Source organism: Bombina bombina, chromosome 1, assembly GCF_027579735.1.
Source record: "Bombina bombina isolate aBomBom1 chromosome 1, aBomBom1.pri, whole genome shotgun sequence".
NCBI classification, from domain to species: domain Eukaryota; kingdom Metazoa; phylum Chordata; class Amphibia; order Anura; family Bombinatoridae; genus Bombina; species Bombina bombina.
This window is the reverse complement of record NC_069499.1, coordinates 876,114,949-876,138,905: the sequence shown is the minus strand read 5'-3', so window position 1 is coordinate 876,138,905 and position 23,957 is coordinate 876,114,949. Positions and strand designations below refer to the sequence as shown.

The following is a 23,957-nucleotide window of genomic DNA, read 5'->3' as shown; positions in this document are numbered from 1 at the left end:
GAAAACAAGATAAGGGGGGATCACATTGCAAAGAAGAAATCTCAGAAAAAAATGCTTACCTGATAAATTTCTCTCTTTTGCGATGTACCGAGTCCACTGATTCATCCTAACTTGTGGGATATTGTCCTTCCTGACAGGAAGTAGCAAAGAGAGCACCACAGCAGAGCTGTCTATATAGCTCCCACCTTAACTCCACCCCCCAGTCATTCGACCGAAGGCCAAGGAAGAAAAGGAGAAACTATAAGGTGCAGAGGTGACTGAAGTTTACTTTAAAAAAAATACTATCTGTCTTGAATAGACAGAGCGGGCCGTGGACTCGGTACATCGCAAAAGAAAGAAATTTATCAAGTAAGCATAAATTTTGTTTTCTTTTGCAAGATGTACCGAGTCCACGGATTCATCCTAACTTGTGGGATACCAATACCAAAGCTTTAGGACACGGATGAAGGGAGGGACAAGACAGGAACCTAAACAGAAAGCACCACTGCTTGCAAAACCTCTCCCCCAAAAATAGCCTCTGAAGAAGCAAAAGTATCAAATTTGTAAAATTTGGAAAGGTATGAAGCGAAGAACAAGTCGCAGCCATACAAATCTGTTCAACAGAAGCATCATTTTTAAAAGCCCATGTGGAAGCCACCCGCTCTAGTGGAGTGAGCTGTAATTCTTTCAGGAGGCTGCTGTCCAGCAGTCTCATAAGCCAAACGGATGATGCTTTTCAGCCAAAAGGAAAGAGAGGTAGCCGTAGCCTTTTGACCTCTACGCTTTCCAGCATAGACAACAAACAAAGAAGAAGATTGGCGAAAATCTTTGGTTGCCTGCAAATAAAACTTCAAGGCATGAACCACGTCCAAGTTGTGCAACAGACGTTCCTTCTTAGAAGAAGGATTAGGATACAGAGAAGGAACAACAATTTCCTGATTGATATTCCTGTTAGAAACAACCTTAGGGAGGAACCCAGGTTTGGTACGCAAAACCACCTTATCAGCATGGAAAACCAGATAAGGCAAGTCGCACTGTAATGCAGATAGCTCAGAAACTCTTCGAGCTGAAGAGATAGCAACTAAAAACAGAACTTTCCAAGATAGAAGCTTAATATCTATGGAATGCAAGGGTTCAAACGGAACCCCTTGAAGAACATTAAGAACTAAAATTTAGACTCCATGGCGGAGCAACAGGTTTAAACACAGGCTTGATTCTAACTAAAGCTTGACAAAAAGCCTGAACGTCTGGGACATCAGCCAGACGCTTGTGTATTAGGATAGACAAAGCAGATATCTATCCCTTTAAGGAACTAGCTGACAATCCTTACTCCAATCCTTCTTGAAGAAAGGACAAAATCCTAGGAATCCTGATCTTACTCCATGAGTAGCCTTTGGATTTGCACCAAAAAAGATATTTACGCCATATCTTATGAGATTTTCCTGGTGACAGGCTTTCGAGCCTGAATCAAGGTATCTATGACCGACTCAGAGAAACCACGCTTTGATTAAATCAAGCGTTCAATCTCCAAGCAGTCAGTTGCAGAGAAATTAGATTTGGATGCTTGAACGGACCTTGAATCAGAAGGTCCCGTCGCAGTGGCAGAGTCCATGGTGGCAGAGATGACATGTCCACCAGGTCTGCATACCAAGTCCTGTGTGGCCACCCAGGTGCTATCAAAATCACAGAAGCCCTCTCCTGTTTGATTCTGGCAATCAGACGCGGAAGGAGAGGGAAAGGTGGAAACACGTAAGCCAGGTTGAACGACCAGGGTACTGCTAGAGCATCTATCAGTACTGCCTGGGGATCCCTGGACCTGGATCCGTAACAAGGAAGCTTGGCGTTCTGACGAGACGCCATCAGATCCAATTCTGGTGTGCCCCATAGCTGAAACAGTTGAGCAAACACCTCCGGATGGAGCTCCAACTCCCCCGGATGAAAAGTCTGACGACTTAGAAAATCTGCCTCCCAGTTCTCCACCCCTGGGATATAGATCGCTGATAGATGGCAAGAGTGAGTCTCTGCCCATCGGATTATCCTGGAAACTTCTATCATCGCCGAGGAACTCCTTGTTCCCCCCTGATGATTGATATAAGCTACAGTCGTGATGTTGTCCGACTGAAACCTGATGAAACCGGCCGAAGCCAGCTGAGGCCACGTCTGAAGAGCATTGAATATCGCTCTTAATTCCAGAATATTTATCGGGAGGAGGGTCTCCTCCTTAGTCCACAAACCCTGCGCTTTCAGGGAATTCCAGACTGCACCCCAGCCCAGTAGGCTGGCGTCCGTCGTCACTATAACCCACGCTGGCCTGCAGAAACACATTCCCCTGGACAGGTGATCCTGTGACAACCACCACAGAAGAGAGTCTCTGGTCTCTTGATCCAGATTTATCTGAGGAGATAAATCTGCATAATCCCCATTCCGCTGTTTGAGCATGCATAGTTGCAGTGGTCTGAGATGCAAGCGAGCAAACGGAACTATGTCCATTGCCGCTACCATAAGTCCGATTACCTCCATACACTGAGCCACTGACAGCCGAGGAATGGAATGAAGAGATCGACAGGTGGTTATAATCTTTGATTTCCTGACCTCCGTCAGAAAAATCTTCATGTCCACCGAATCTATCAGAGTTCCCAGGAATGGAACTCTTGTGAGAGGAATAAGGGAACTCTTTTTCACGTTCACCTTCCACCCATGAGATCTTAGAAAAGCCAACACTAAGTCCGTGTGGGACTTGGCTAGTTGGAAAGTCGACGCTTGAATAAAGATGTCGTCTAGATAAGGCGCCACTGCAATGCCCTGCGGCCTTAGGACCGCCAGCAGGGACCCTAGCACTTTTTGTGAAGATTCTTGGCGCTGTGGCCAACCCGAAGTGAAGAGCCACAAACTGGTAATGCCTGTCCAGAAAGGCAAACCTTAGGAATTGGTGATGATCTTTGTGGATAGGAATGTGTAGATATGCATCCTTTAAATCCACGGTGGTTATATATGGACCCTCCTGGATCATTGGTAAAATAGTCCAAATGGTCTCCATCTTGAAAGATGGAACTCTTAGGAATTGGTTTAGGATCTTGAGATCCAGAATTGGTCTGAAGGTTCCCTCTTTTTTTGTGAACCACCAACAGATTTGAGTAGAAACCTTGCCCCTGTTCTGCTGTCGGAACTGGGCAGATCACTCCCATGGTAAAAAGGTCTTCTACACAGCGTAAGAACGCCTCTCTTTTTGTCTGGTTTACAGACAATTGAGAAAGATGGAATCTCCCCTTTGGAGGAGAATCCTTGAAATCTAGGAGATACCCCTGGGTTACAATTTCTACAGCCCAGGAGTCCTGAACATCTCTTGCCCAGGCCTGAGCAAAGAGATCGAGTCTGCCCCCTACTAGATCCGGTCCCGGATCGGGGGCTACCCCTTCATGCTGTCTTAGTGGCAGCAGCAGGCTTTTTGACCTGTTTACCCTTGTTCCAAGCCTGGTTAGGTCTCCAGGTTGGTTTGGATTGAGCAAAGTTCCCCTCTTGCTTTGCAGCTGGGGAAGAGGAAGCGGGACCACCCTTGAAGTTTTGAAAGGAACGAAAATTATTTTGTTTGGTCCTCGTCTTATTCGACTTATCTTGAGGGAGGGCATGACCCTTCCCCCCAATGATGTCCGAAATTATCTCTTTCAGAGCAGGCCCGAATAGGGTCTTACCTTTGAAAGGGATGGTCAAAAGCTTAGATTTAGATGACACATCAGCCGACCAGGACTTAAGCCATAACGCTCTACGCGCTAAAATGGCAAAACCTGAATTCTTCGCCGCTAACTTAGCGAGATGAAAAGCGGCGTCTGTAATAAAAGAATTAGCTAGCTTAAGAACCTTAATTCTGTCCAGAATATCATCTAGTGGGGTCTCCCACTTGAAGCGCCGCTTCTAGAGCCTCAAATCAAAAGGCAGCTGCAGTGGTTACAGGAACAATGCACGCTATAGGTTGAAGAAGAAAACCTTGATGAACAAAAAATTTCTTTAGGAGACCCTCTAATTTTTTATCCATAGGATCAATGAAAGCACAACCGTCTTCAATAGGTATAGTTGTACGTTTAGCCAGAGTAGAAATAGCTCCCTCCACCTTAGGGACCGTCTGCCATGAGTCCCTCATGGTGTCAGATATGGGAAACATTTTCTTAAAAACAGGAGAGGGAGCGAACAGAATACCTGGTCTATCCCACTCCTTAGTAACAATGTCCGAAATCCTTAGGGACTGGAAAAACATCAGTGTAAACAGGAACCTCTAGATATGTGTCCATTTTACACAATTTCTCTGGAACTACAATAGGGTCACAATCATCTAGAGTCGCTAAAACCTCCCTGAGCAATAAACGAAAGTGTTCTAGCTTAAACTTAAATGCCGTCATATCTGAATCTGTCTGAGGGAGTAACCTTCCTGAATCAGAGATCTCTCCCTCAGATAGCAAATCCCTCATCCCTACCTCAGAACATTGTGAGGGAGTATCGGATACGGCAACTAAAGCGTCAGAAGGCTCAGCATTTGTTCTTAACCCAGAGCTACTGCGCTTCCCTTGCAACCCTGGCAGTTTAGATAAAACCTCTGTAAGGGTAGTATTCATAACTGAGGCCATATCTTGCAATGTGAAAGAATTAGACGCACTAGAAGTACTTAGCGTCGCTTGTGCGGGCGTTATTGGTTATGACACTTGGGGAGAACTAGATGGCAAAACCTGATTTCCTTCTGTCTTAGAATCATCCATTGCCAAACTCAAAATATGCTGTCTGCAAGTTAGACATATCAATACAAGTGGGACACATTCTAAGAGGGGGTTCCACAATGGCTTCTAAACAAATTGAACAATGGGTTCCCTCAATGTCAGACATGTTGAAAAGGCTAGTAATGAGACAAGCAGGCTTGGAAAACACTTTATTTAATGAAAAAAACACAATTTTCAAAAACGGTACTGTGCCTTTAAGAGAAAAAAAGGCATACACAAACTGCAAAACAGGTTAAAATTGCTTCAAATCTTCTGAAATTTTAACAGTGTACCCACAAAGCTTTAGAAAGATTGCATCCCAAGTAAATAGGCAATAAACCCCAAAATGAGCAAACCGGATTGATAATGCCCAAAACCGGTAAAAAAAACCTGTCAGCACCTTGCCACAAGCTCTGCTGTGGCGCCTACCTGCCCTTAGGGGACGAAAATATGAGGATAAAGCTTTGTTTAGGCTTCAGGAGAGTACCAGGACCTCTGGAGATGCTGCTTGCTGCCTGTCTGTATAACTAGATGCGCAACTGAGGCGCGAAAATAGGCCCCGCCCATCTCACTCGATGTTGCTGGGGCCTAAACCAAATCCATAAAGCCCTGTTTATAGACCATGTGGGTTACAAAAACCTTTAAATAAGCCAAATGAACCCTCAACAGATGTCCCATCATAAAATAAAAAAACGTTTTACTCCCAGACACACAAACGTTTGCAAATATAACATCAAACTGAGTGCCCATGAAATTAGCCCATTATGTAAGCTAGTAATGCCCCTTATTAAACTAGGATTACTGCTTACCCTTCCCCTAATGGGGATACGGTCAGCCTTTCTGAGTTAACACAGTCTCTGCAGAAAAAATGACTGAACATACCTCATTGCTGTATAGCAAGAAATCGTTCCTCACACTGAAGTTTTCCTGTACTCCTCTGCTCATGTGGGAACAGCAGTGGACCTTAGTTACAAATGCTAAGATAATCATCCTCCAGGCAGAAATCTTCATCTATGTCCTGCCTGAGAGTAAATAGTACAACACCGGTACCTTTTAAAAACACAATTTATGCTTACCTGATAAATTTATTTCTCTTTTGGTGTATCCAGTCCACGGATCATCCATTTCTTGTGGGATATTCTCATTCCCAACAGGAAGTTGCAAGAGGACACCCACAGCACAGCTGTAATATAGCTCCTCCCCTCCTCGACCGAAAACAAGCCGAGAAAGGAGGAACCATAGGGTGCAGTGGTTACTGTAGTTTAAATTTAAAAATTACCTGCCTTAAAATGACAGGGCGGGCCGTGGACTGGATACACCACAAGAGAAATAAATTTATCAGGTAAGCATAAATTGTGTTTTCTCTTGTAAGGTGTATCCAGTCCACGGATCATCCATTACTTGTGGGATACCAATACCAAAGCTAAAGTACACGGATGAAGGGAGGGACAAGGCAGGAACTTAAATGGAAGGAACCACTGCCCGTAAAACCTCTCTCCCAAATATAGCCTCCGAAGAAGCAAAAGTATCAAATTTGTAAAATTTTGAAAAAATATGAAGCGAAGATCAAGTCGTCGCCTTGCAAATCTGATCAAAAGAAGCCTCATTTTTAAAGGCCCAAGTGGAAGCCACAGCTCTAGTGGAATGAGCTGTAATCCTTTCAGGAGGTTGCTGTCCAGCAGTCTCATAGGCTAAGCGGATTAAGCTTCTTAGTCAAAAAGAAAGAGAGGTTGCCGAAGCCTTTTGACCTCTCTTCTGTCCAGAGAAGACAACAAACAAAGCAGATGTTTGACGAAAATCTTTAGTAGCTTGTAAGTAAAACTTTAAAGCACGGACCACGTCCAAATTGTGTAACACAAGGATGGAACAACAATCTCTTGATTGATATTCTTGTTAGATACCACCTTAGGTAAGAACCCAGGTTTGGTACGCAGGACTACCTTATCCGTTTGAAAAATCAGATAAGGAGAATCACATTGTAAGGCAGATAGCTCAGAGACTCTACGAGCCGAGGAAATAGCTACCAAAAAAAGAACTTTCCAAGATAAAAGCTTGATATCTATGGAATGAAGAGGTTCAAACGGAACTCCTTGAAGAACCTTAAGAACCAAGTTTAAGCTCCATGGTGTGGTGGAGCAACAGGTTTAAACACAGGCTTGATTCTAACTAAAGCCTGACAAAATGCCTGAACGTCTGGAACATCTGCCAGACTCTTAACTAGCTGACAATCCTTTTTCCAAACCTTCTTGGAGAAAAGATAATATCCTAGCAATCCTGACCTTACTCCATGAGTAACCCTTGGATTCACACCAATAAAGATATCTACGCCATACCTTATGGTAAATTTTCCTGGTGACAGGCTTTCGTGCCTGTCTTAAGGTATCAATAACTGACTCGGAGAAGCCACGCTTTGATAAAATCAAGCGTTCAATCTCCAGGCAGTCAGCCTCAGAGAAATTAGATTTGGATGGTTGAAAGGACCCTGAAGTATAAGGTCCTGTTTCAGAGGCAGAGACCATGGTGGAAAGGATGACATGTCCACTAGATCTGCATACCAGGTCCTGCGTGGCCACGCAGGTGCTATCAGAATCACTGATGCTCTCTCCTGCTTGATCTTGGCAATCAGTCGAGGGAGCAGAGGAAACGGTGGAAACACATAAGCCAGGTTGAAAGACCAGGGCGCTGCTAGAGCATCTATCAGTGTCGCCTTGGGATCCCTGGACCTGGATCCGTAACACGGAAGCTTGGCGTTCTGGCGAGACGCCATGAGATCCAGTTCTGGTTTGCCCCAACGATGAATCAGTTGTGCAAATGCCTCCGGATGGAGTTCCCACTCTCCCTGATGAAAAGTCTGACGACTTAGAAAATCCGCCTCCCAGTGCTCTACACCTGGGATATGGATAGCTGATAGGTGGTGTCATGATACAATCATGTGGAGTAGTTGATACATGGATTGGCTACTCAGCAGAGGTGGTATTGTGTCCTCAGCGTGGAAGAGGTTAAGGTGAATTGCTTTTTTGCTGTGTGTGTGAAGTCTGCTCTCAGAAAGCTGTAAGCTGAGACTTTCTCCCCCCCCCCCCTTCCTTCCCCCCTCCTCAGCCTAGTGCTGTTAAATGTGTGTAAAGGAATGCGAACGCTCCTCCCCTTGGAAATTGATAGTGGTAGCTAAGACTTGTTTTTATTGGCCACACTCGTTGTAAATTATAACCCGGGCGTTGTCTTTGACAAGACAAAGAAAAGCTAAGTTTAGGTTTGCAACAGCAGGACTTTTTTGGTCAGAACTGCCTTGGGACCAAGAGACTAACATCAGATGGCAGCTCTCCACATACCTAAAGGAATTTGATAATAAGTTAGGTATTGTGTAATTCTTTTCAGGTCCAATTTTGTTTTTTAAGGAACTGTAACTTTGCATTTGTATGTTTATTTTGAATATCTGTGTAATTTTGCACTGTGTAACCTGTGTTGATATTTTTGTTATTAAACACATAGAAAATCTAATTCTGTCTTTGGACTCTGATATCTGAAATCACACTCCTGTTGAGACAAGGTTAAAGGCACGTTACCTAAGTAATAAATAGTGTGAGTTTTTAGGGGTTCCCCAGAACTCCCCTTTAATTTAAAAGTTTTGGTGGTGGCAGCAGGGAAATTATTAGAGCAGTGTGGGTCAGATTTGGTTAATGTGGTGTCTCTTTTAAAGGTCCTTTTGCAGAGTTGCAAGGATAAGGGAACCAGAGCTGTGTGCCATTAACCCCTTCATGCCCACACCCCTCTATTGTGACGCTGAGAAGGCGTGATTCGTCACAAACTGGCTGGCAGCGGTGGGGATATTTAGAGTTTTTTGGTGCTATTTGGATAGCATTAAAAGAAATTGCATGTTTTTGTGCAATTTCCCAAAGACAGAACTCAGTGCCTAATTATATATATATATATATATATACACATTGCAGTGCAAAGAAGCAGTTTCTTTTCCCCTTCCTCTTGTTTGTTTGTTGCTACTCTCATTATGGAAGAATATAGAAAGATGCCGAAAGAATCCCTGGAGCTAATTTGTCAGGGGAGAGCCATTGCAACTTTTGGCAAAACAAAGGATCAGTTGGTCCAGGAACTGCAGCATTCAGATGGCCTGCCAGCAGAGCAGGAAACAGGCACAGAAAGGGTTACTGTGGAACTGGTAACCCAGGAGATGATACCTACTGCTGTTACCCCTGTGAGTGAAAAGGAGTCTGAGCTACAAACAGCACTCAGGTACTTGGGGGATGCTGATCCTAAACTGAGAATGGAATTGATCCTCAAGTTTCAAGAAGCAGCTGAGAGAGAAAGAAAAGAAGAGAGGGAGGCTGCCGCGAGAGAGGCTGCAGTGAGAGAAAGAAAAGAAGAGAGAGAGGCTGCAGAAAGAGAAAGAGAAAGAGAGAGGGAGGAAAAGGATGCTCAACGGAGACATGAGCTGGATATGCAGAGGAATAGAACCAGCCTGTCTCCCCAAACCAGTGAACGCGGGGAAACCGCAACAGAGAGGCCCCGTCTGGAGTATTTTCCAATGTTGGAAAGAGACACTGACTTGGATGTTTTTCTGAGGGGCTTTGAGAAGGTATGCAAGCAGTATCAGCTGCCCCCAGAGCAATGGGTTCGCTATTTAGCTCCTCGCCTGAAGGGTAAAGCACTGGATGTATTTGCTTCCCTTCCAGGGGAGGATGACCAGGACTATGAGGCCATAAAAACAGCCTTATTAAAAAGTTTTAACCTCACTCCGGAATTCTACAGGAAAAAATTTCGGAGTCTTCACCAAAGTGCAGATGACAGCTGCACAGAATATGTTGCACAGCTAAGGTCTGCTTTTAAGCAATGGACTGGGGGCCTAAAAGTCCTCACTCATGAGGCTTTGGAGGATTTGATGATCTTGGAGCAGTTCATGCAAACGCGAAGTCCTGATGCCAGAGAATGGATTCTGGACAGAAAACCTAAAACCGTGGCAGAGGCTGCAGATCTGGCTAATGATTACGCCAACAACAGAGCACCTGCAACCAGGCCGGAAGCTATGCAAGCCATGTCCCCTAAGTGGAAAAGAGCAAACAAGGTAGCAGAGAGACCATCTCATCTACACCCTACAGCCAGAGGGGCAGGGGCCACACCGGGACAGGGGGATACCCGCCGGTGTTTCACTTGCAACCAGATGGGGCATCTGAGTTTCACCTGCCCAGAAAAGAAGAAGCCTGAGGGTGGGAATGTGGCTGGGGCACCAGCATCTGTTTTGTTTGTGGGTGGGTTCCCAAGGCAGAAGCGGAGAGAGAACCTACAGAGGGTATCTGTGGGTGACCAGGTGGCAACAGGACTCAGGGATAGTGGAGCTTCGGTTACCTTGGTGCATCCTGAAATGGTAAAGCCGGAGAACATTATACCAGGGAGGACTGTGTCCATTCAAGGAATTGGGGGAGTTTGCCCCGCAGTACCTGTGGCACGAGTGTACCTTGATTGGGGTGTGGGAAAAGGTTTGCGGGAGGTGGGGATTTCTGCGGATATCCCTGTTGATGTTTTGCTGGGCGATGATTTGGGCCGGATGCTTTGTCAGTATGCCCCAGAAGACAACACCTGCAACCTGGAAGGGCCAGTAGAGGGCCCTGCACCAACTGAGGTACTGTGTGAAACTTTGGGGGACCCAGAGGGGAGGCTGGGGATGGACACATCACTAGCTGCACCAGAGCTGGAGGTATCCCACCAAAGAATAAAGGATAATTCCCTTGAACATGATTGCTGGGAGGGGGGGCTGAGGGTTAATGCAGCTCTGCCTGTGTGTACACCAGTAATGTCTTGTTCTGATGAAGAGGGATGTAATGAAAATGTTTGTGACAATGTTACTTCTATTGAACCTGGGCGCTGGGAGGGAGAGCCTAGGGAGGGATGTATTGAAAATGTTTGTAACAATGTTGCTGCTATTGAACCTGGGTGCTGGGAGGGAGAGCCTAGGGTTAATGATGATTTACCTGAACCTGTACCAGTACTGTATTGTGCCAGTGAAAAAGGGTATACTGCCATTGATTGTGACAATGGGATGCCTGATGCAGTGTGTGGGAATGTGAGAGAGCAGCAGGGCTGTGCTGTGCTAGAACCAGCATTGCATATGCAAAGAGGAGTGAATGGCATGGCTGGTGTAGGGGTCAGAGTACATCCTGTCCTGTTACAGAGGGTAAAACAAGATGGTACCTTGGGTGTGGCTGTGGACCTCCCCTATAGGAATGGCAGATGTGAAGAAGAGGGGGAGGGAGATGTAGCTGCAGTGACTAACGAACCTACTACTCCTACAGAGCATACTGGGGTAGGTGTGAACAGTGGAGTATCTGGCCTAAGCATAGCAAGAATTGCTCTTGGTCCCCCAGTGAGTTACCCTGAGGGGCTGCTAGATCCCTTTATGAGTGAGAGCGAGTGTGTGATATCCTGCAAGGAAATGTCCTCCACGAGAGAAATTGTGTCAGCTGATGCTAATTGTTACAAGGGGCAAATGAATGCTGAGAGTGCGCAGAAAGGGCAGATATGGTCTTATGAACGAGGAAAGACTAGGATTTAGGTTGACATAAGGGATCAGCGTGGGCTGACCCCCTATTTCCACCATTTTAAAAGGGGAGGTGTCATGATACAATCATGTGGAGTAGTTGATACATGGATTGGCTACTCAGCAGAGGTGGTATTGTGTTCTCAGCGTGGAAGAGGTTAAGGTGAATTGCTTTTTTGCTGTGTGTGTGAAGTCTGCTCTCAGAAAGCTGTAAGCTGAGACTTTCTCCCCCCCCCCCTTCCTTCCCCCCTCCTCAGCCTAGTGCTGTTAAATGTGTGTAAAGGAATGCGAACGCTCCTCCCCTTGGAAATTGATAGTGGTAGCTAAGACTTGTTTTTATTGGCCACACTCGTTGTAAATTATAACCCGGGCGTTGTCTTTGACAAGACAAAGGAAAGCTAAGTTTAGGTTTGCAACAGCAGGACTTTTTTGGTCAGAACTGCCTTGGGACCAAGAGACTAACATCAGATGGCAGCTCTCCACATACCTAAAGGAATTTGATAATAAGTTAGGTATTGTGTAATTCTTTTCAGGTCCAATTTTGTTTTTTAAGGAACTGTAACTTTGCATTTGTATGTTTATTTTGAATATCTGTGTAATTTTGCACTGTGTAACCTGTGTTGATATTTTTGTTATTAAACACATAGAAAATCTAATTCTGTCTTTGGACTCTGATATCTGAAATCACACTCCTGTTGAGACAAGGTTAAAGGCACGTTACCTAAGTAATAAATAGTGTGAGTTTTTAGGGGTTCCCCAGAACTCCCCTTTAATTTAAAAGTTTTGGTGGTGGCAGCAGGGAAATTATTAGAGCAGTGTGGGTCAGATTTGGTTAATGTGGTGTCTCTTTTAAAGGTCCTTTTGCAGAGTTGCAAGGATAAGGGAACCAGAGCTGTGTGCCATTAACCCCTTCATGCCCACACCCCTCTATTGTGACGCTGAGAAGGCGTGATTCGTCACAGGTGGCAAGAGTGAATCTCTGCCCAGCGAATTATTTTTGAAACTTCTAACATCTCTAGGGAACTTCTCGTTCCCCCTTGATGGTTGATGTAAGCTACAGTCGTGATGTTGTCCGACTGAAATCTGATGTACCTCAGAGTTGCTAACTGAGGCCAAGCCTGAAGAGCCTTGAATATCGCTCTTCGTTCCAGAATATTTAATGGAAGGAAAGACTCCTCCTGAGTCCACGATCCCTGAGCCTTCAGGGAGTTCCAGACTGCACCCCAACCTAGAAGGCTGGCATCTGTCGTAACAATTGTCCAATCTGGCCTGCGAAAGGTCATAGCTTTGGACAGATGGACCCGAGATAGCCACCAGAGAAGAGAATCCCTGGTCTCTTGATCCAGATTCAGTTGAGGGGACAAATCTGTGTAATCCCCGCTCCACTGACTGAGCATGCATAGTTGCAGCGGTCTGAGATGTAAGCGTGCAAACGGCACTATGTCCATTGCTGCTACCATTAAGCCGATTACTTCCATACACTGAACCACCGAAGGGCGCGGAATGGAATGAAGAACCCGGCAGGAATTTAGAAGCTTTGATAACCTGGACTCCGTCAGGTGAATTTTCATTTCTACAGAATCTATCAGAGTCCCTAGAGAGGAAACTCTTGTGAGTGGGGATAGAGAACTCTTTTCCTCGTTCACTTTCTACCCAAGCGACCACAGAAATGCTAGTACTACGTCCGTATGAGACTTGGCAATTTGGAAGTTTGACGCCTGTATCAGGATGTCGTCTAAATAAGGGGCTACTGCTATGCCCCGTGGCCTTAGGACCGCCATAAGTGACCCTAGAACCTTTGTAAAGATTCTTGGGGCTGTAGCTAATCCCAAGGGAAGAGCTACAACTGGTAATGCTTGTCTTAAAAGGCAAACCTGAGAAACTGATGATGATCTTTGTGTATCGGAATGTGAAGATAAGCATCCTTTAGATCCACTGTAGTCATATATTGACCCTCCTGGATCAGTGGTAGGATGGTACGAATAGTTTCCATCTTGAACAACGGAACTTTGAGGAATTTGTTTAAGATCTTTAGATCCAAAATTGGTCTGAAGGTTCCCTCTTTTTTGGGAACCACAAACAGATTTGACTAAAAACCCTGTCCCTGTTCCTCCTTTGGAACTGGATGGAACACTCCCATAACTAGGAGGACTCGTACACAGTGTAAGAATGCCTCTCTCTTTATCTGGTGTGCAGATAATTGTGAAAGGTGAAATCTCCCTTTTGGGGGGGAAGCTTTGAAGTCCAGAAGATATCCCTGGGATATAATTTCCAACGCCCAGGGATCCTGAACATCTCTTGCCCACACCTGGGCAAAGAGTGAAAGTCTGCCCCCTATTAGATCCGTTCCCGGATAGGGGGCCGTTCCTTCATGCTGTCTTAGAGGCAGCAGCAGGCTTTTTTACCTGCTTACCTTTTTTCCATGTCAGGTTTGGTCTCCAGACCATCTTGGATTGAGCAAAAGTTCCCTCTTGTTTATTATTAGAGGAAGTTGATGCCGCACCTGCCTTGAAGTTTTGTAAGGCATGAAAATTAGACTGTTTGGCCCTAGATTTGGACCTGTCCTGAGGAAGGGCATGACCTTTTCCTCCAGTGATATCAGCAATAATCTCCTTCAACCAGGCCCGAATAGGGTCTGCCCCTTGAAGGGAATATTAAGTAGCTTAGATTTTGAAGTCACGTCAGCTGACCATGATCTAAGCCATAGCGCTCTGCGCGCCTGTATAGCAAAACCAGAATTCTTAGCCGTTAGTTTAGTCAAATGAACAATGGCATCAGAATAAAAGAATTGGCTAGCTTAAGTGCTCTAAGTTGGCCAAGTATGTCATTCAATGGAGTCGCTACCTGTAAAGCCTCTTCCAGAGACTCAAACCAGTACGCCACAGCAGCAGTGACAGGGGCAATGCATGCAAGGGGCTGTAGGATAAAACCTTGTTGAATAAATATTTTCTTAAGGTAACCTCTAATTTTTTATCCATTGGATTAAAAAAAAAAAAAAGCACAACTGTCCTCGACAGGGATAGTAGTACGCTTTACTAGAGTAGAAACTGCTCCCTCCACCTTAGGGACTGTCTGCCATAAGTCCCATGTGGTGGCGTCTATTGGAAACATTTTTCTAAAAATAGGAGGGGAAGAGAACGGCACACCTGGTCTATCCCATTCCTTATTAATAATTTCTGTAAACCTTTTAGGTATTTGGAAAAACATCAGTACACACCGGCACTGCAAAGTATTTATCCAGTCTACACAATTTCTCTGGCACTGCAATGGTATCACAGTCATTCAGAGCAGCTAAAACCTCCCTAAGCAACACGCGGAGGTGTTCAAGCTTAAATTTAAATGTAGAAATATTAGAATCATGACACGTGGGGAAAGTTAGTCGGCATAACTTCCCCCTCGTCAGATTCCTCTGGTGATACATTTTTTAAAGACAGAAAATGATCTTTATTGCATAAAATAAAATCAGTACATTTGGTACACATTCTAAGAGGGGGTTCCACCATGGCTTTTAAACATAATAAACAAGGAGTTTCTTCTTTGTCAGACATGTTTATACAGAATAGCAATGAGACTAGCAAGCTTGGAAAACACTTTAAATCAAGTTAACAAGCAAATATAAAAAACGGTACTGTGCCTTTAAGAGAAACAAATTTTGTCAGAATTTGAAAAACAGTGAAAAAAATGCAGTAAATCAAACAAAATTTTTACAGTGTTTATAATAGGCTAACAGAGCATTGCACCCACTTGCAAATGGATGATTAACCCCTTAGTTAAAAAAAATGGATAAAAAAAAAACCAAAAAAAACGAAATAGACGTTTTTTAACAGTCACAACCAACTGCCACAGCAAGCTGTAGCCCTACCTTCCCCAATAAACGACTTTGGAAAGCCTTTGGGCCCTTTAGAGATGTCCTATAGCATTCAGAGGGCCTTTGAGGGAAGCTGGATGTCACAGTTTGTAATTTTAACTGCACCAACTGTAACTTTTATACTACAACAGTGGAAATTGTTTCTAGTCAAAATTTAAGCCAGCCATGTGGAAAAAACTAGGCCCCAATAAAGTTTTATCACCAAAGCATATATAAAAACGATTAAACATGCCAGCAAACGTTTTATATTGTAAATATCATAAGGGTATTACCCCTGGGAGTAAGCATGATACCAGTCGTTATTAAATCACTGTATTCAGGCTTAACTTAAATTAATCCGGTATCAGCAGCATTTTCTAGTGTTTTCCATCTCTAGAAAAAATTATAACTGCACATACCTGATAGCAGAATAAACTGCACGCCATTCTCTCGCTGAAGTTACCTAATCTGTGTAATCCCCTCAGACATATGTGAGAATAGCAATGGATCTTAGTTACAACCTGCTAAGATCATAGAAACCTCAGGCAGATTCTTCTTCTATTTACTGCCTGAGATAAAATAGCACAACTCCGGTACTATTTAAAAATAACAAACTTTTGATTGAAGAAAATAAACTAGCTATATTTAACCACTCTCTCCTACAACGTCCTTGCTTGTTGAGAGTTGCAAGAGAATGACTGGGTATGACAGTTAAGGGAGGAGCTATATTACAGCTCTGCTGTGGGTGTCCTCTTGCAACTTCCTGTTGGGAATGAGAATATCCCACAAGAAATGGATGATCCGTGGACTGGATACACCTTACAAGAGAAATAAACTCTTGATTGAAGATAAAATAAAAACTAACAGTTTAACACCTCTTCTCTTTACCCTTCCTGCTTAGAGCCAGCAAAGAGAATGACTGGGGGGTGGAGTTAAGGGGGGAGCTATATAGACAGCTCTGCTGTGGTGCTCTCTTTGCTACTTCCTGTCAGGAAGGACAATATCCCACAAGTTAGGATGAATCCGTGGACTCGGTACAAAAGAAAAGAACCTTCCAAGATAACAATTTAATGTCAACAGTATGCATAGTCTCAAACAGAGCCTGCTGCATAACACTAAGAACAAGATAGAGGCTTCAAGGCAGAGATCCAGATCTAAACACGGGTTTGATCCTAGCCAGAGCCTTTAAAAAGAAGGACTGCACATCCGGAAGCTCAGCCAATCTTTTGTGCAGTAACACCGACAGGGCCGATATCTGTCCCTTCATGGAACTAGCAGATCAACCCTTCTCCAGTCCATCCTGGAGGAAAGCTAAAATTCTGGCAACCTTAACCTTATGCCAGGAAAAGCCACGCTCTTCACACCAGTACAAATAAGTCCTCAACACTTTATGGTAGATACGAGTAACTGGCTTACAAGCTTGAACCAGAGAGTGTCGATAACACTCTCAGAAAACCCTCTCTTGGCTAAGACTAAGCGTTCAATCGCCATGCAGTCAGCCTCAGAGAATCTAGATTTTTATGAACAAAGGGACCCTGTTATCAGCAGATCTTTGCGAAAAGGTAACCTCTACTGAGGAGATGAAGACATCCCTAGCAGATCCGCAAACCACATACTTCGCGGCCACGACAGAGCAATCAGAATCACTGATGCTCGCTCCTGCTTAATGCAAGCCAACACACAAGGTAGAAGCAGTAATGGAGGAAAAATATACGAGTCTGAACCTCCATAGTACTGAGGGTCTCAAGGAGGCCTGGAGGGCAAGACATGCCGAAATTAGCTTGCAACATCTCTGATCTGTGAGGAATATTCTCATAGATACAGAGTCTATTATAGGTCCCAGAAAAATTAACCCTTGTCCTTGGAGTAAGGGAACTCTTTTCCAAGTTTATCTTCCATCCATGTGATTGAAGATTGAAAAGGGACTCAGAATGTTCGTCCACTAGACGAAAAGATGGTGCCTGTACCAAGATATTGTCCAGGTAATGCGCTACTGCAATACATCATGTTCTGGCAATGTCTAGAAGAGCCCCAGAACCTTTGAAAATATCCTTGGAGCAGTAGCTAGGCCAAACAGAAGAGCTATGGACTGGAAGTGCTGGTCCAGAAAAGCAAACCTCAGGAACTGAAAATGTTCCCTGTGAATCAGAACGTGAAGGTATGCATCCTTCAAGTCTATAGTGGTCATAAACTGTCCTTCCTGAACCAGAGGAAGGATTGACCGTATTGTCTCCATCTTGAAAGAGGGAACACTCAGAAAATTGTTTAGGCACTTTAGGTCCAGAATTGGATGAAAAATTCCCTCATTATTTGTAACCACAAAAAGGTTTGAATAAAACCCCAAACCTCTTTCTGTTGTAGGTACCGGGACAAATACTCCTAGAGAGGAGAGATCCCATACACAACCTAAGAAGGCAGCCCTCTTTTCTGGTCTTGTAAACAGACTGGAGAGTAGGAATCTGCCCCTGGGTGGATGAGACTTGAATCCTATCCTGTATCCTTGAGATACAACCTCTAGGACCCAAGGGTCCTGTACATCCTGAAACCAAGAGTCTGAAAAAAAGGGACAGTCTGCCCCCTACTCGATCCGTTCCTGGATCAGGGTCCGCCCCTTCATGCAGATTTGTTTTGGCAGGCTTTGTTGTCTGTTTGGACTTATTCCAGGAGTGAGCCGGCTTCCAGGTACTCTTGGGCTGCTTAGACTTGGAAGAGAAGTGCTGTCGTTGTGACTTGTCAGCACAAAAGGAACGAAAATTAGACAGTTGCCGTCCCTTAGTCATATTCTTCTTATCCTATGGTAGGAAGGCACCTTTCCCTCCGGTAACCATACAGATAATAGAGTCCAGTCCTAGAACAAATAAAATCTTCCCCTTAATGGGAAGTGAAAGGAGTCTGGATTTAGACGTCATATCCGCAGACCAACACTTCAACCAGAGAGCCCTGAGGGATAGAACCGCAAAGCCAGCAGCCTTTGCATTTATGCAAATCTGCATATTTGTGTCACATATGAAGGAGTTAGCAATTCGCAGTGCTTTAATTCTCTCCTGAATATTCTCAAGGGGAGTCTCCACCTCAACGAGGACCGACAGTGTGTCTCACCAGTAGGTAGCTGCTCCAGCAACCGTGGCTACAGCTGCCGCCAGTTGAAATAAAAACCCTCTATGTTGAAACATCTTCATCAGAAAAGTTTCCGTTTTCTTATCCATAGGCTCTCTAAAAGAGCTATCCTCCAGAAGGATAGTAGAATGCTTAGCCAGCGAAGAGATAGCGCCATCCATCTTAGGGATAGAGCCCCACAAATCGAGTTGAGAGTCAGGAACAGGGAATAAATTTTTTAAAAGTAGACGAGGGGGGGAAAAGAAGTTCCTACTCTTTCCAATTTGTTACTAATAATGTTCGCCATCTTGACTGGCACAGGAAAAGTCAGAGGGACCTTCCTATCTTCATAAACCCTGTCTAATTAAGAGATCTTAGGTTCTTCAGGGAGAATAGCTTCTGGAACCTCTAGTGTAGACAGGACCTCCTTTAATAAAAAAACGCAGATGCTCAATTTTAAAATCTAAAAGGAGGGTTCCTCTGCTGAAGGAGGTTTAGAAACTGAAATCTTCGACTCAGAAAGTTCACCCTGTGACGCTACAGAGGTTAACTCCTCTTTGGATAGCTGAGACATAGTAGCTAAATCCGACAAATATTTAGATGACTCAAGGTCAGGAGAAATATGATTCTCTTGCGTTTGTCAGAGCGAGGTAAGGCACTCAGGGCCGCAGACACAGCTGATTGTAACAGCACGGTAAAGTCCGCTGGAAAAAGGCCCCCTCCAGATGGAGGATTAGATGAGCCGCATGGAACAGCATGTGGAGCGGGTAATGTTGATAGAGTAGTAATTTCTCGGGACCCAGATTCCTAAGAAGTAGACGGCTCAGAAAGGCTAATATGAGTATTAGCAGGCTTGTCTCCCTTCTTAGACTTTAGAACAGTGTTTAGGCAAATGGAACAAAATTGAGCAGGCGGGCAAACCACAGCCTCCTCACAATATAAACAGGAATTATTAATCAGTACAGAAGGAGTGGAACCTTCTAATGTAGTATCAGAGCTCTCCATAGCTTTGTATATACCCACAGAAGGACAAACAAAAAGGAACACTTATTTAAAAAACGGTACCTTAATACTCCCAATGGCTGGGGCACTCACCACCTTCTAGACCTAGACAGCTAACAGTGAAAATACTCTCCTCAAAAGAGATGTCTGCAGCAGGATCTTAGGAAATTAAAGAGACCACACCCGGTTACGTGGTGTGTAAGACAGGACTTCCCCTGATACGAAAAAAGGCGCTAAACTATTATGAGCTGTGCAACACTTCAAAAACGAAAGTGAAACCTGTTTGTTCCAAGCCAAAAAAAAAAAAAAAAAAAACACAGTCTATGAGCCCAAAAAAACTCACATTAAGCAGATATAAATCCACAAGCTGTTCAAATAATCTCCCTGAAGGAGATATTAACCCTTGATCCTATCGAGCTATAAAAGGAGCCACACTGTGACCCTGTATAGCGTTTTAAAGTGTATATATAAAAAAACGTTCTTACCCTCCAGGATCCATGCTGTGGAACAGGCACAGCAGCTCAAGTGTGACAGTCTTGCAGCAGCGCTTCTGACATGGACTTGAGTGTGTAACAGCAAGCAGTGAAACTCGTCAACACTAATTGCTCAGGAGCTGTTAGCGACAGTCTGGATGGTTTCACAGAAAAACTTTCCCTGCATCTCCAAACTGTAACTTTCATCAATACTCTCACTGAGAGGTTGACATGATTACTTAAAACTCCAATCCTTCTTGAAGGGAACATACCCATTACAGGACGATCCAAATCTTCTGACACTTCTCTGCCACCTCCTATAGTGACGAAAGGCAAAGAATGAGTGGGGGATAGGGGAAGTGGGGGGGATATTTAAGCCTTTGGCTGGGGTGTCTTTGCCTCCTCCTTGTGGCCAGGTGTTTTTCACCAACAGTAACGAATGAAGTCGTGGACTCTCCCTGCCTTATGGAAGGAAAGAAACTGCAAATAAGGGAGAAAAAGGTGGCACAGTTAGGCTTGTGATTCTGCCATGCACTCTTTCAGTTTTTAGGACTAGAAAAACCACAATTTTTAGATTTAGAATTACAGGAAAGGGGAAAAATAAATAACTAAAGTAAACAGCAAAGTAGTTTTACTGTGCATAATTCAATATTTATATTACAAATTCAAAGTGTTTACTGTCCTTTTAAAGTGATGGTAAACTCTCCTTTTTATATAAACAGTTGCGAAATGTTAACGATATTTTAGATAAAGTTCAATTTATCAGTTGTAATGAAGATGCGCTTTAACTTACTTTTTAATGTAGCACTGAAATTCAGAGACCACGCTACAGCTGCCCACTTCCAACATTTTTTTTCTTTTGTGAGCTGCCAATTTTGACTGTTCTCCAATCAGTGCTGTAGCCACAACTGTTTTTTTAACTAGAGCGCCGATAGGAAAACAGTTAAAACCGTTCACTCACAAAAAATAAATTTACCTTTGAAGCTTGGGGTTATTGAATTTCAGTAATAAATTAAAAAGCAAGTTAAAGCGTAACTTCAATACAACTGATGACAAAATCAATCTTAAATATTGCTAACATTTCAGATCATCCGTTTATAAAAGGGGAAAGTTTACCATCACTTTGAGGACACTGCAAAAGGTTGAGACTTTGAATATCGTTTTCACAATACAGGTGGCCCTCGGTTTACAACGGTTCAATTTACACCGTTTCAGAATAACAACCTTTTTTTCCAGTCATGTGACTGCTATTGAAAAGCATTGAGAAGCAATGCATTTATTAAAATAGCCAGTAGGTGGAGCTGTCCGCTTGTGTTGCAGCAAAGCCAAGCAAGCTAAAATTAATCAGTTTAACCAGACCTGAGCTATCGAGCAGAATTCAAAGGAACAAGATCTTCCTGTCTATAAATCAGTCCAGATTGGAATGCATAGAAAGAACTGTTTGCAGAAAAATGCAAGTGAAGTCTGTGTTGTGTGATTATTTTATTAGGCTTATAATGCTGTTTAGCAAATGTTTGTTCATTTAACTTAGTTTAATTATATATTCTGTGTTGTGTGATTATTTGATTAGGTTTATAATGCTGTTTAGCATTTAAAGTCTTCATTTTAAAGCTTTAAAAATAATGTATTAGGTGTTACTTATGACAATTTTGAGAGGGGCCTGGAACCTATCTCCCTCACTTCCCATTGACTTAAATTTTAAACTGGGTTTCAATTTACAACGGTTTCGATTTACAAACATTCCTTCTGGAACCTAACCCCGGCGTAAACTGAGGGCTACCTGTATATCTCATTAAGATAAAAAAAAAAGTTACTTATAAAAAGAAAAATCCATAATACAACTCACATCTGCATTTGGCCATAATTCCTTTATAACATTTTCGATTCTATTAACAACCTCCATTCGCATTCTTTCCTCCTCTGGACGTGGGGACATATATTTGTAGAAGTCCAAAATCTCCTCATGAAGCCTATTTAAAAAATAGAATACAAATCTAAATATATACTTAATATAGAAGAAAGTTACACAAACTATTGCACTTACAAATAAATATATGTGTTAACACCTCTTATGCAGGAGATACACACATAGTTAAAGCCATCTCTGGAGCAAAACCATAAAAACATAATTTATGTAAGAACTTACCTGATAAATTCATTTCTTTCATATTAACAAGAGTCCATGAGCTAGTGACGTATGGGATATACATTCCTACCAGGAGGGGCAAAGTTTCCCAAACCTCAAAATGCCTATAAATACACCCCTCACCACACCCACAAATCAGTTTAACGAATAGCCAAGAAGTGGGGTGATAAGAAAAAAAGTGCGAAGCATATAAAATAAGGAATTGGAATAATTGTGCTTTATACAAAAAAATCATAACCACCACAAAAAAGGGTGGGCCTCATGGACTCTTGTTAATATGAAAGAAATGAATTTATCAGGTAAGTTCTTACATAAATTATGTTTTCTTTCATGTAATTAACAAGAGTCCATGAGCTAGTGACGTATGGGATAATGACTACCCAAGATGTGGATCTTTCCACACAAGAGTCACTAGAGAGGGAGGGATAAAATAAAGACAGCCAATTCCTGCTGAAAATAATCCACACCCAAAAGAAAGTTTAACAAAAAACATAAGCAGAAGATTCAAACTGAAATCGCTGCCTGAAGAACTGTTCTACCAAAAACTGCTTCAGAAGAAGAAAAGACATCAAAATGGTAGAATTTAGAAAAAGTATGCAAAGAGGACCAAGTTGCTGCTTTGCAGATCTGGTCAACCGAAGCTTCATTCCTAAACGCCCAGGAAGTAGATACTGACCTAGTAGAATGAGCTGTAATTCTCTGAGGCGGAATTTAACCCGACTCAACATAGGCAAGATGAATTAAAGATTTCAACCAAGATGCCAAAGAAATGGCAGAAGCTTTCTGGCCTTTCCTAGAACCGGAAAAGATAACAAATAGACTAGAAGTCTTACGGAAAGATTTCGTAGCTTCAACATAATATTTCAAAGCTCTAACAACATCCAAAGAATGCAATGATTTCTCCTTAGAATTCTTAGGATTAGGACATAATGAAGGAATTTCTCTACTAATGTTGTTGGAATTCACAACTTTAGGTAAAAATTCAAAAGAAGTTCGCAACACCGCCTTATCCTGATGAAAAATCAGAAAAGGAGACTCACACGAAAGAGCAGAAAATTCAGAAACTCTTCTAGCAGAAGAGATGGCCAAAAGGAACAAAACTTTCCAAGAAAGTAATTTAATGTCCAATGAATGCATAGGTTCAAACGGAGGAGCTTGAAGAGCTCCCAGAACCAAATTCAAACTCCAAGGAGGAGAAATTGACTTAATGACAGGCTTTATACGAACCAAAGCTTGTACAAAACAATGAATATCAGGAAGAATAGCAACCTTTCTGTTGAAAAAGAACAGAAAGAGCAGAGATTTGACCTTTCAAGGAACTTGCGGACAAACCCTTATCTAAACCATCCTGAAGAAATTGTAATATTCTCGGTATTCTAAAAAAATGCCAAGAAAAATGATGAGAAAGACACCAAGAAATATAAGTCTTCCAGACTCTATAATATATCTCTCTGGATACAGATTTACGAGCCTGTAACATAGTATTAATCACAGAGTCAGAGAAACCTCTTTGACCAAGAATCAAGCGTTCAATCTCCATACCTTTAAATTAAGGATTTCAGATCCTGATGGAAAAAAGGACCTTGAGACAAAAGGTCTGGTCTTAACGGAAGAGTACACGGTTGGCAAAAGGCCATCCGGACAAGATCCTCATACCAAAACCTGTGAGGCCATGCCGGAGCTACCAGCAGAACAAACGAGCATTCCTTCAGAATCTTGGAGATTACTCTTGGAAGAAGAACTAGAGGCGGAAAGATATAGGCAGGATGATACTTCCAAGGAAGTGAAAATGCATCCACTGCCTCCGCCTGAGGATCCCGGGATCTGGACAGAAACCTGGGAAGTTTCTTGTTTAGATGAGAAGCCATCAGATCTATTTCTGGAAGTTCCCACATTTGAACAATCTGAAGAAATACCTCTGGGTGAAGAGACCATTCGCCCGGATGCAACGTTTGGCGACTGAGATAATCCGCTTTCCAATTGTCCATACCTGGGATATAAACCGCAGAGATTAGACAGGAGCTGGATTCCGCCCAAACCAAAATTCGAGATACTTCTTTCATAGCCAGAGGACTGTGAGTCCCTCCTTGATGATTGATGTATGCCACAGATGTGACATTGTCTTATC

The 23,957-nt window shown here is 43.1% G+C and overlaps 1 protein-coding gene across 1 annotated transcript in view; it reads right to left on the bottom strand.

Moving 5' to 3' along the window:
• TENT4B (terminal nucleotidyltransferase 4B) overlaps window positions 1-23,957 on the bottom strand; it is a 284,658-nt gene that overhangs the window by 147,609 nt on the left and 113,092 nt on the right. Inside the window, exon 2 of the mRNA XM_053715720.1 lies at window positions 21,530-21,653. Within this exon, the coding sequence (XP_053571695.1) occupies window positions 21,530-21,653 (124 nt within the window). The remainder of the gene's footprint in view (window positions 1-21,529; window positions 21,654-23,957) is intronic.